We start from the raw sequence: 12,557 nt of genomic DNA on the forward strand, positions 1-12,557 counted from the left end.
ACGCCCAGACTCATCCTCCGGTCAGCTTCCCATGTGAGTTTCGCAAAAAGCGCGCCCCCCATTCTCCTTCTTGTTGCGTCGTTGCGCGTCCACCCTCCTTCCACCCCTTTCTTCCCTTCTCCTTCCTGTTTCCTATGGCCCCAACCAATCGACGACCAAATTTTCCGCCCCGTTTCACGTTCTCCACAGCGGATTTTGTCCCGGCAATTTTTCGGCCTCGAATTGAAAACTTACGGGTCAGCCATCTGCTTTTCATCGTGTGTCTCCGCTTCTGTTCACTTTTGTTTTTTTTTTTCTCTTCGATTGTTCGTTCGAGGGATGGATTGGTGGATTTTGATGAGACAGTTTGTACGATGAATATAATTCAAAATAAGGGAAGTTTAATTCCGTACAATTATAGATAGATTTTATTGTATACGATCTTTGTTCTAGATTGTATAAGATAGGGTTGATAAACGATTTATTATTTGTTCCAATGAATATTATTCGAAATTACTCGATTTAGATGTTGCAAGGGTCATCGTTTATAAACTAAATTTCTTCGAGTATAATATAATTGGTGAATAATCGTGAAAAAGTAAAGGAAATTATAAGAAATAGAACGTGTCGCGTATCGATATATCCTTTTCCTAAGATGAGAGGGAGGATGGAACGGCGTCGTAGGAGGATACCAATTTGATTTCCGTCTGAAATTTAACGTTTAATTAGAGTCTGAAGACTCGCATCGATGAAACGAAGGATGCACAACCGGTTGTGCCTCGTTAATTGTGTATAATTCGAATAGAAACAGCGCGCACGATTTTAATAGCACGCCCGTGTATTAATTCATCAAAGCGTCGACTAATTAGTTTGACGCGGGATTAATTTAACGAGGGAGGGGTTAAACTCGATGAAAGCTCTCACGCTGTTCTCACGCGCGCCGTTATCCCTCTTCTTCTTTTCGACGAAACGATCTAATTAAAAAAGGGAGGGGAGAAGGGAGTTAAAGCGTTCATATTTACGTTTCTACGTGATAAAATATTCGATTTGGAAGCCGATGTGAATTGAAATTCTGCGATTCTGAATTAGACGGTCGAACGCGTTCTTCTCAATTTGGCCCTTTAATAGTCTTGAACCGATCACAATCGCGAAAGTTAATCAACTCGAGCTCGTGAGAATTACGCGATCCCCCTGGCTAACCCGTGTAAGTTTGCCTGCTTTTAGTTTCAGTTAGTTCGTTTCCTTGTCTCTCCTAATTGTTTATTAGCCGGCCGCGCTTCTCGAGTCGTAGTATGGGTTTAGAATTTAGCGCAACGGAGAGTTGGTAATGCGGCGCGGAAATTGGCTCACCTGAGGCTGCACACGCTGTTATATTTAATAACGGATCTCCTCGAGAGGAATATCGTCATTCGTATGGGTTTCGTATTGGATCAAGTTTGTTTCGCGAGTTGTTTCGCGTTGCGATAACAGGAGAGGGAAAATCGACAAACGAGATCTGAATTGGGAAAAATTCGTGAGAGTTAGAAATTAAACGTTCGTCGTAAAAATATTTATTGCTTCGTTGGACGTCGTCCCGAAGCGAAACGAAAAGAAGGGTTGAAGGAGATCCGCGAAATAAATATTTTCTGCGAATGCGAGTATAATTTAAAGAGGTTGAATTCCCTCCCCGTTTACTTTGACCACGGAATCGAGCGTGTATTTCATTCAACACAGGTGGCCAACGCGAGCCACCATCCTTTCTTGAAAATTTATCCTCACCCTCGCGTGCGAATGCGAAGCAAACGAACACGGTTTCGCCGGTAAATACGTTTACGACCGATCATAAATTTCAACATTCGCTCTCTTTCATCTTCGATCCGCCTTCCATTTACCATCGTTTCTCTCTTATTCTCTCCTTATCATTATTGTTGTTATTTTTGTTATTTCTTATTTTCTATCTCTCTCTCTTTCGAATTCTCGCCATCGATCGAATCTACGGTCGCGGTAATCTCTTGCATTAACCTGGTCAGCCCGGTTCGGCGAAAATTTATTATTTTCCATTGGACTTTGGAACGGAACGGAAATTGCAGGGACGAGAAAAGCAAGGGGCGCAACGAGTAATATATTACGGGGGACACGTTTTATGTTGGCCCGTGTAAAATGGCCGGCGATAGGTGTCTAATACATTCCCGACGCGACAAAGCGTTCTTTATTTTCGCCGGCGGTGGAACAGCACGAGGCAATGGGGAATAAAAGGAACGGAATCACGTGAAAATTGATGCGGCGCTCGGTGTATATTATTCGTAATGCAACGCGGAACAAAAAGGGAGAGGATATTAATAGCGGGAGAGAGATAAAACTCGGAAGAATATAAAAATCGCCAAGGATTCTCGTTATTCTCGTTTGTTAATTGTTACACACGTTACATCGGGACATAAATTTTTTTATTTTCTTCACTTGGAAAATACGAGATCAGTCGAGGGAACAAATGCACGAGGAAAGAAGAGTTTAAAGTTCCATGTCGCGTCACGTGTTGCTGTTCCTCCAGTTCTCCTCTGAAAACTTCTATATTTTGTTACAGAGATAAAGAAAAGTTCGAAAGATGTTTGCCTCTGACTTTATGTACCCAACGTGTACGGGATATAAAATACCTCGTAACACTTTGTATAGAAACTGTTTGCAGTTTCGTAGGATGTTTGAATAATTACGATTCAATTTTTTAAGCGTGTAAAAAAAAAAATGGTGAAACAATTCTCCAAAATATACGAATCATCGCAGCGCCATTTTTATATATCCCGTTTCACTTTACATTTTAGACCGTGTGAAATTTTTCATCGGCGATAACAATTCCATGCCTTTCATCGGAATTTAACTGCATCGTATCGCTGTAAAATCCGCGGATTTTTAAAGATTTTTAAGGGACCGGTCCAAACCCTTTAAACCCTTGGAACGATTATCATAATAATCGGCGGCGAGAAAACGATAACCGGGAGCCGTTACAGCAAGAGAAGCAATATCATCGTGATTTCATCGCGCTGTATAATTTTCCACATCTGGATCGGATTTTACAGAATATCGAAGGGGAACGAATACGTGGCTCGCTTATAACGTTTCATTCACCGGGATTGTTCACCGTGGAAATCACCGCTCTCACCGTTTCCAATCTCGTCGTTGCAACGACGCAATTTTAAGATGATCGCGAGCATTTCGTGTTGTTTTTCTATTCATCCAGCTGTTACTGTTCCCGGCAGTTTCGGCAGAGATATAAAAATGAAAGCTGATGTCGACGAATTTTCCTATTACACGATGATATTAGCGAAATGGGTCATCCTCTTTCTGATCCTCCCCTTTTTCTTCGAATATCCATTTCTAATCTTTGCACGCGTGTGACAAATTTCTTTCGTTAGAAAATAATTTTTTTTTTTTAATTCGAATGTTATCACTTTATCGTCGCAAATGTCGTTTGATACGATGTTGTTTCCATCGATAGTGATTATACTTATCATAATTGCACCTAATCTTGTGATACGATCGAGATCGTATTATGCATCATAATAATCGCATTACGATCGTTGCTTTCGCATGAAATCGTAGTTACAGCTAACTGGGTTGATTAAAAATATACCAACCCCCGTTAAGCTTCCGCTAATTTTATTTCCGTTCAAATCGATATTATTGATAACACGTACAAATATCGCACATTTAGAGAATAATTAACAAATAATAGCGGTACAATTATCGACTCCCATTGGTCACACGCTAACGCAATTATTCGTTACGCATATTGTTACGTTCATTCGCGCGCCTGTGTCATAATATTCCATAACTATCTTTGCGTCATTGTTACGATTCTACCATAAAATTAATCTCTAAAATTTAAAGAAAAACATGTCGTGTGAATGGAAATTTTACAATTTTCACAAAAAAATTTCAATGTCGTTCTCCTCTCTCTTTTATTTATCGCTTATTTATCTGTTTTACTTTTCTCTTTTTAAATCACCATCGATTAAAATTGTGTATATATATATATATATAACAGATTTCACGGAGTAAATAACTGGCGATTATTATGGGCAAACAGCTGCATCTATCATTCGAGCAAAACCGACCCGGTGAATTTTAAGTCCGCGGCGATTAATAACGCATTGTCGTGTATTGTAATGCATATTGCACGGAATTAAACGTAACGTACGATCGACCGCAAATTCATTTTTCACCGTGATATGCGATCGCTTTTGAACGCGTACACGCGTCGAGGCGGGGGTGGTATCGTGACGGCAAATATTAACCGGCGATACGTATCGGGCGCGGCATTAATTCGAAGATCAGGGGGCCCCCCACCTCCCCTCTTTGCCCAATAGCGAATTGTGTGGAATATTTAAGCAATATCTGCACTCCTTGCTTTTTTATCATTGCCGGCATTTGTTCATCATTGTTCGTTTGTTAAATTAGGATTTATTAAATTAAGATTTCGAGCAAGGAAGAGGAAGAATTGTGGAAAAGGGTCGAGATCGCGTGAAGATTAATTGGAAAGTAAATGGAAATGTTTGTTGGTTTTGAAATTTTCGGCTTGTTGTCAGAGGTTTGATTATCATTTCTCAACAGATTTCAAGCAATATATTTATTTTTATAAAATTTCATGATGAAGAAATTCTTGGAACGCTGCGATTCTTACTTAGCTTCTCGAGCGTCGAATATTTTATTTCTTAAAAGCAATTGTAAATGGCGAAACAAGGTTGGTGTAATCTGATTGGTGAAATATAATTAGTGAGTATGATGGTTTATGATGTATATAATCGAGCGTTGTCATGTGGAAGAATAAGTTTATGTCTATTGACTTAAATGCGGATTAATTAATTTCTTAGCAATTATGAATTTGCTATTATGATACACCCTTGTTTTAGAAAAGAATAATGAATTATTCCCTTTACAGACCACAGATAACTTTTTTCGTAACGATAATTTTTATTAGTATCCAACCATTATTCATATCTTACTAAAAGTTATAATTCTATTCAGAAATAGATTTCCAAACTTTTGATCTTCTTTTCTAATTTTTTAACTTTATTCATAGCATCCAAATGTCCGAAAATTGGAGGTACGTCCAACTCTGCTTTCAGATTGCCTTTCAATTTACCTCTGTTTAATATTATATTGTCGATCCTCTCATCGATAGAATCTTGTTCGAAAACTGACCTAATATTACGATACGCTTCAACCTGAGCACTATGGCCTGACTCAAACTCCTACAGGAGTAATATTCTAAATTCGTTCGCTTCTCAAGAAACAGTTAAACCGATACAAATAAGAAAATAATGTGAAAATATGTTAAACAAAATACAGGTTAAGTTTAAGTTGATTTATTCTAAAATTGGTAACTTGATGCGATACGATCTAACACTTGTCCGAGTAAATCATCGATCGAAACCTTTTAACTTATCTTTTAATCGAAACGATACACTAATGAAATTATTACTAGAGCGTTCTCTTTAAGGAAAATTCCACTTTTGATAACCAACAGCGGATCAATTCGCATTGATCTTTTAGCGTTGCAGAGAATCGCGATCAACGAACACGATTACGTCATTTCGAGAACTGGCCAGTCCCTTCCGGTTCTTCATATATCGGAATCGCAGTTATTTAGGTCAGTGCAATGGAATTAAAGAAGGACGGAATAAAGGAGAGGTGAAAATAAAATGGAAGTACAGCGGGGTTTTCATTAAAGTATCGATCGCATCCAGCGTATTCGGTATCGTTAACAAGCGTACTTTGAACCTTTTCGTTTGCCCCGTATTACAACGCTCGTTTGTCCGTGCAAACGAACCGAAATATTTCTTGATAATTCTTGATAATATTTTTCGCTAGAAAAGATTTTTCCACGAGTTGTTGCGCGCATATTCGTCGACTTTTAATCCGACTTGCCTTTCCTCGACGATCGATCGATCGACATTTCGGTTGGAAAGGTGAAATTTTTTGGAATATTATTATAGCGATGATACAATACGAGGAAATTCTCGGCTTCTTTATCAATCGTTTACGGCGATATTCATGCATTAAGAGGAGGAAAGTTTAAGAAGAGGGAGGTAGGAAGGAGTTTTACATCTTCGTTCGTTTGAGAAAGTTGAAGTACTCGGGATAGAAGTTGGCCGTGGCGGGCCAACTTTTTCATTCTGGCGTGGAAATATTAAAAAGGAAAGGGAAAAGGATGGAAAACCAACGTTTCGTTTCTTTGTCATTGTTTTAGTTCGCGATCGTTCGCGTTCGGTTTCAGCAGAAAAACTTCTTCGAAAATAGATGGAACTTGTTAAAAGTTTTCTTTTGTAGGATTCCGTGAAAGAGCACGGAAATGGTAGAAATAGCGCAAGAAAACTGGATAAATATAATTAAACTTCGTAATAACCGAGAGACAACTAGTTGACAATCGATACTTTGTTAATTTAATTCGATCGCTCTTTGAAGAAGATGTTTCTATCCAGGCAAATAAACGAATGATATCTCATCACCACGAGTTTCCTAAAGTATCTCCCTCATTCCATTATAACTTCATATCATCGTGTTCTTCTTCTTCTTCTATCTATTTCTCCATCTATATCTTCGAGGACACTCTCAGTTGGCAACATCCCTCAAGAAAATAAAGAAGTCATCGATAACATGCAGTGGATACGAATTTTGCCACGATTTTAAACGATAGATGATAACGTTACATCTTATAAATAAGAATTAAGAAATCATCCATGTACTTTTGTACACGTATGTGGCAATGATGGTGAAAGGGAGAGAGGCCTTCAAACAAACGAACGTGGTGTATGTGTCCCGATCGGAGATTCATATATTTTATACAAAGAAGAAACAAGTATTGATCCTGCTATGTTTCTATCCTCAATATATATATCAATATATGTCCAAATAAGTTCCTTTCCCTTTTCTTCTAGGATCGTAACTTCTGACCGAATTCGAATTACTTTTACTTTACCGTTCGTGGCGCCACGAAAGAGCGTTCTTCTGTTTTTGAGAAGAGTCTCGGAGAGTTTCCAATCCTATATGCAACAATTTCAAGCTATATAGCGTGGGAAAGGCGTCACTGCTTTTTGCAACTGTCGAAGCTACTGAAATGGTTTGTGCGCCACTGGAAGAAAACTCTGTATTTTATAGAATGTGGAAAAAATGGTAGCAAAGATTTAAAGCAGGAAATTTTAATTTGAAAAACGAGGATCTTTCCGAGAAACACGAGAAGAATTGACATATCCTGAAACGATCGAGTAATCTCGTCTATATTTATATAATAAAATCTTGAATTTAGAAAGGAAAAAAGGGGAGGAGAGAAAGAACTTATTTGCACACCTAATACAATCGATCTGCGATCGAAGAAAAGGGATGCGCGAAACGAAGGAATGGCGGAGATTAGAAAGACGGTCGGCCCCTTTCCCTTAATTTCCGTCCGGCGAATGATTCAACCCCCGGCCGAAGCTCCGATTGTTCACGCGGCCGAGACGTTATTCGGATCGCGAGACGTTAATAAATCTTGCGATACCTCTCTCCCCCTTTTTCCCACCTTATCAAGTCGCCGCGCTCCATTAAATCGGGACTGTTGCAGGCAGAACACCTCCAACCCCTCTCCTTCTTCTTCGCGTATTTCCTCTTTTCATCCTGCCAAAGTCGAGGAAAATGTAAATAAACCTTCCAACTTTCGAAATGTAAATGCAAATGTAAATCCGAGGGGTGCGAGGGGGGATAGAAAGATCGATCATTTTTCACGACGTTTCTTAATCGATTGTTGCGTATTGTGCGGGGGAAAAAAGGAAAAAAGATTCGATTCGATTCGATCTTTTGTTACTTCAATCGGATGAATTGGAAAGCTGTAAGAGGGAAGTATTTAGGGAAGAGGTTGGAAGAATGGAAGGATTGATTTTTGAAAGAGGAAGTTTGTCGAAATTTCCATGTTAAAACGAATTGTGGAGGAATTGGGGGGAAAGGGGTGGCTGATCGATTCCGTGTCTATTGTGCGGTTGTCCTTTTCGCAGTTGGAGTAAATCGGGGCGGGTAATGGGCCGGGTTACCGGGTCGCGTTCTTGTTTGTTTATCAGCCGTTTGTTCGCCGCTCGAGATCCGCGGTTCAATTCGGGAGCGAGCCCCGTTTTTCAGCTTAACCTACATTTTTCGTCGCCGTTACGAAATACCCGCTATCAATGATGTCGTCTCTGAAACGGAACCAACGATTAAACATTTCACTAGGAAAGGATTGACCTTAATAAAAAGGCCTCACCTTTTTTCTCACGGGATCTGTTAACATTTTCTCCAAAAATTTAAACGAGTTGAGTGTCGAATTCGACTTAAAGCATTTTACAGTATAAAATAATATATCTAACTTTGTTGTGCGAAAAGTAAAAATTCCATCGTTACTTGTTTCGTTTCTCATCGATTATACCCACGAAAATGGAAGACGAACGTTTGTTTGCACCGCTCTTCGTATAAAATATACGAACAAACGACGTGAAAATTGCTGCTCGAACGATGCATGCGAAACAATCGCCACATTCGAAAAAGCAAAAACATTCCTTTCTCGTCGATTATCTCTCGACTCGCAAAGAGGAAACGCGCGATTCCGCTGCTCTTCGCTGCAAAATATATCCCAACTTTGGGGGGGGGGGAAAGTAGGGAACGATAAATCGACAAAACAACATTTAAAATTCCGTCGCAAAGCAATCGTCGCAAAGCTTCATAAAGCAAAGCCTTTCTCGATATTCCTCTTCCGAATCCGTCCATTTCCATCACTTTTACACTCGTCTAATCCATCTAATCTACTTCCGCGTCTTAAATTTCATTCAACTATCGTTCGATAATTCTCCTTCACAAGAGAGAGAGTGAGAGAGAGAGAGAGCGTTCCATCGCAATTTGTTCGCGGTCGTTTCGCGATAACCGGGCAACGAGGTTTGATTTATAACGGACGAACGGTTGCACGGTTGCGTACGGGGGCAACGAAACAAGCCAGGATTTTTCGCATTCGGCCGACGAGCGACAATTGTTTCCGCCCAACGATCGCTCTCCTCTCGCGTGTGGTCGCGTTCTAGCGTGCCGCTCAACCGTGAACGCATTTTATTCGACGGGGATCACGCGCACTTTCCTCCCGTTTCGTACCATTTCGCCGAATCTCGAATTCCGCCGGCTCGTTTCACCATGGTCGACGTTTGTAAAATTTCGCACGAGGGACGTGGCTCCGTCTCCGATGGAGAAAATAGGTGAAGGGTAGATGGATAGTTGCTGAGAGAGATTGTTGACGTTGATGAAAGAATTGGAGATGTCGAGTCTTTGAAAATAGGATAATTGCGAGGGTTTTGTTTTGAGGGGAGGAAAGGAAACGAAATTTGTCATTTTTCTTCGTTCTTTTTCTTTTTCAATTGAATTGAAGGAATCGTCACTCGACGAGATAATGAAGAAGATTTAAGTCTTTGAAAATTGTAAGGATTTGTCTTCGAAAGGAAATGAAGCGAAATTTTTTATTGAATCGAAGGAATCGTTGTTGACGAGGTAATGAAGATATTGAGTGCTTGAAAATAGGAAAATTGTAAGGATTTGTCTTCGAAAGGAAAGGAAATGAAATTTTTTATTGAAGAAATCGTTGTTGGCGAGATAATGGAGGAGATGTCGAGTCTTTGAAAATAGTCTTTGAAAAATTTTAAGATTTTGTTTTTGAAGAGGAAAGGAAACGAAATTTTTTATTTTCCTTTGTTCTTTGATTTTTTGAATCAAAATGAAATCGTTGTTGATATAGGATAATAGAAAACGAGAAGAAGCTGAATCTTTGAAAATAGAAGAATTGTAGATTCTTGAAACGTAATTCTTTATCGTCCTTATATTCTTCAAATTTCGACGATCTTTTCGATTTTTTGAATTTTGTTTATAATAAATAATAATTTGCTATACAAAGTTCGACGTAATTGGAGAGTTTCAACGTGAATCGAGTGAATGCAATGCGCGACAGGTGATTTTAAATTACGAGTCACATTACAGATTAAATTGAAACGATAAATTTATTAAGCGAAATTATTAAGCTGGAGAGTGCTCTGCGACAAGTTGGAGTGAAATTTTACGGTGTATGACAACTGTCCAAGCTTTCCATCCATCCGTCCAACTAGATCATAAGTTGGATTACAAAGTTCGATACGTGACAGCGAGCTTCGAATCCTCGCTCGAATTCCTCCATTTATTTATTTATAATTTATCCGCTGTGAAAACAAGAAATAAAAAAAATATTTATCGAATAAGGAATGCAACGTGTCAACAAACGAAAACGCATAATTTTCCTCTTATTAGACGGACGATGTATCGACTTCTCGTTTGACGCTCGATTTAATCAACGGATCGGTATTGTTGTTTGTCGAGGAGAGGCAGTAGCGGCGTATTTGTTCCCCGAATAACGTTATTGGCGAGAGGGCGAGATTCAATTCGTATTTAATTTTATCGTCATACCCAATAACGCGTTATTTGATTACCTTTCCTGTTTGACGCGGCCCGCTTCCTCGTGTCTGATCAACGCGTCTGATTCCACTTGACGTGGTCCTGCGATTCGATTTACTATACCGCTACTGCACGCGTGGCAATAGAGAACCTATCAACTATTCAAATACACGTGTACTGAATTTTGTTTCTGTTGAAATATATTTATTGCTGGAAATTTAAAATAATTATCGAAACAAAAAAATAAAAAGTCATAAGAATGTCACATGAGAATGTGTTTCATTTTAAATTGTCGCGTTGAAGAAATTGCGGAGATTTAACAGAATTTTGCGCCACTGTTTTGTTTCCTCTTCGTACGAATAATTGGTGGAAAGCTCGATTCTCTCGCCCTTCTTTCCCTCTCTCGTCATCTCGTGTAAAATTATACGTAATTAATATGCAGTGCACGTAATTTGTGCAGTAAAGTTAGAAAATCTGATTATATATGGCTTTTAAACAAGAGTATAAACGAGTCGACGAATACGAAATAAACAGAAAAGTGACGCTAAAAGCTAATTCCTAAATGATTAACGATGAAAAAGGTAAAATTTATATCGCTCTTCTAATTTTATGGAAACGAAAGAGATAATGCATGACACGTTCGATATATGAAAATTTTTAAATTCATATTGTCGAAAGATTATTCTAATTAATCCATTTTCGTCGTACATTTTTCGTACGATAAAGAAATGGCCGATAAAGAAATAGAACTTCGAATAAGTAGAATTATTTCGCTGTGCATCCGAGAAAAGTTGTTAAAGAAATTGTTGTCCAAAACAGGAAATGTCGATTTAAGTCAAAAGTAAATTCAACTTAGCCTCGAAACTTCTCTCGAAGAGGAAGTTCTCTTGCAACGAGTGACTAGCAACAACCACGTTGCCTAAGGTTGTTGCAACGTGGCTGGAAAAATAAGTGAAAGGCTGGCTAACAGGCAAAAGGAAAAGAAAAGGAAGAAAAGGAAGAAGAGAAAGAAGCGACAAGGTTGACAAGCGATGCTGGACTCCTCGTTCTAAGCTGATGGATCATAGATCTATTATTATTATTATTTCTTTAACGATTTAATTTATCGAGTCTTGGAGTAAAATCGTAACGAAATTTAAAGTTCCCAGCGTTGAGTATTGCGAATGGAAAATTTATTCGAAAATCCTTTCATCCACCGATTGCATTATCAAAAATAACGAGGTGAGGCTTGGCCTAAAGGGTTAATTGCCTATTTAATATTTTATTTATCTAAAACCACGTATATCCTGGCGGAATTTTCAACGGAAAGCGCATTGATCCTAGTGGTAATTACGCCAGTGTTGCGCCAGAACGATTTCCGTAGAGAGAATTCCAAAATAGCAATGTTACTCGGTATATCTGCTAATATCTGAATTTGTGATTGTGCCAAAGAAAACGAGATTACGTTTTCCTTTGTGAGCAACATCGTAGGATAGAAGAACGAAATAAAATAAAATAAAATAAAATAAAATTTCTCCTCGCGTAAAAATATATATACAAAAATATAGAAATTTGGAATTTCATCAGTTTTACTTTCGTATTTTCCTTCAATTTTTTCCCTCCTCCTCCATTTATTTTTCAACAATTGATTATTTTTTCAGATATGATAACAAGCTTGCTTTTCCAAGCGTCCAGTAGAATATCTCTATCCCCGTATTTTTAACAAGCTAACTCTTTTCGAGGTCACTGTTTTAATATCGGAAAAAGCATTGTACCCGTTACTTCCACGTTGCATAACGCATTCACGTTGCATAAACGTTCTCCTCTGCGAAATTCGAGCAACCGTTTCTCAAAGGTGCATTCATTACTGCTCTTTTTCAATGGATTTAGAACGCGGATATCGATCCATGAATTTCAATCAAACGTCTGTATTCGTATATATATATATATCCATTTTTTTTCTTTTTTTTTTAATCTTCGCAAAATTGCAAAACGTTTCGTCGCACAGATTCGAATACGCGCTCTCATCGGTGGTCCCTTTTGTCGCAAAAATTGATCCCATTCCCGTTATTTCTCAATTCCTTTTCTCTCCAATCTCAGCAATCCATTGTGAATCGAGGGTATCGATGGTGTTCTGGATCGATAATCGATGGCGAGGGGAGGGG

At 38.7% G+C, this 12,557-nt stretch overlaps 1 protein-coding gene across 3 annotated transcripts in view; it reads left to right on the plus strand.

Moving 5' to 3' along the window:
* LOC102676128 overlaps positions 1 to 12,557 on the plus strand; it is a 204,429-nt gene that overhangs the window by 173,478 nt on the left and 18,394 nt on the right. For all 3 annotated transcript variants that reach the window (XM_006608261.2, XM_031512040.1, XM_006608262.2), the window contains exon 6: positions 1 to 33. This exon is cut by the window's left edge and continues 3 nt beyond it. In XM_006608261.2, coding sequence (XP_006608324.1) covers positions 1 to 33 — 33 coding nt within the window. The remainder of the gene's footprint in view (positions 34 to 12,557) is intronic.

This window comes from Apis dorsata, unplaced genomic scaffold, assembly GCF_000469605.1.
Source record: "Apis dorsata unplaced genomic scaffold, Apis dorsata 1.3 scaffold_32, whole genome shotgun sequence".
Lineage (NCBI taxonomy): Eukaryota > Metazoa > Arthropoda > Insecta > Hymenoptera > Apidae > Apis > Apis dorsata.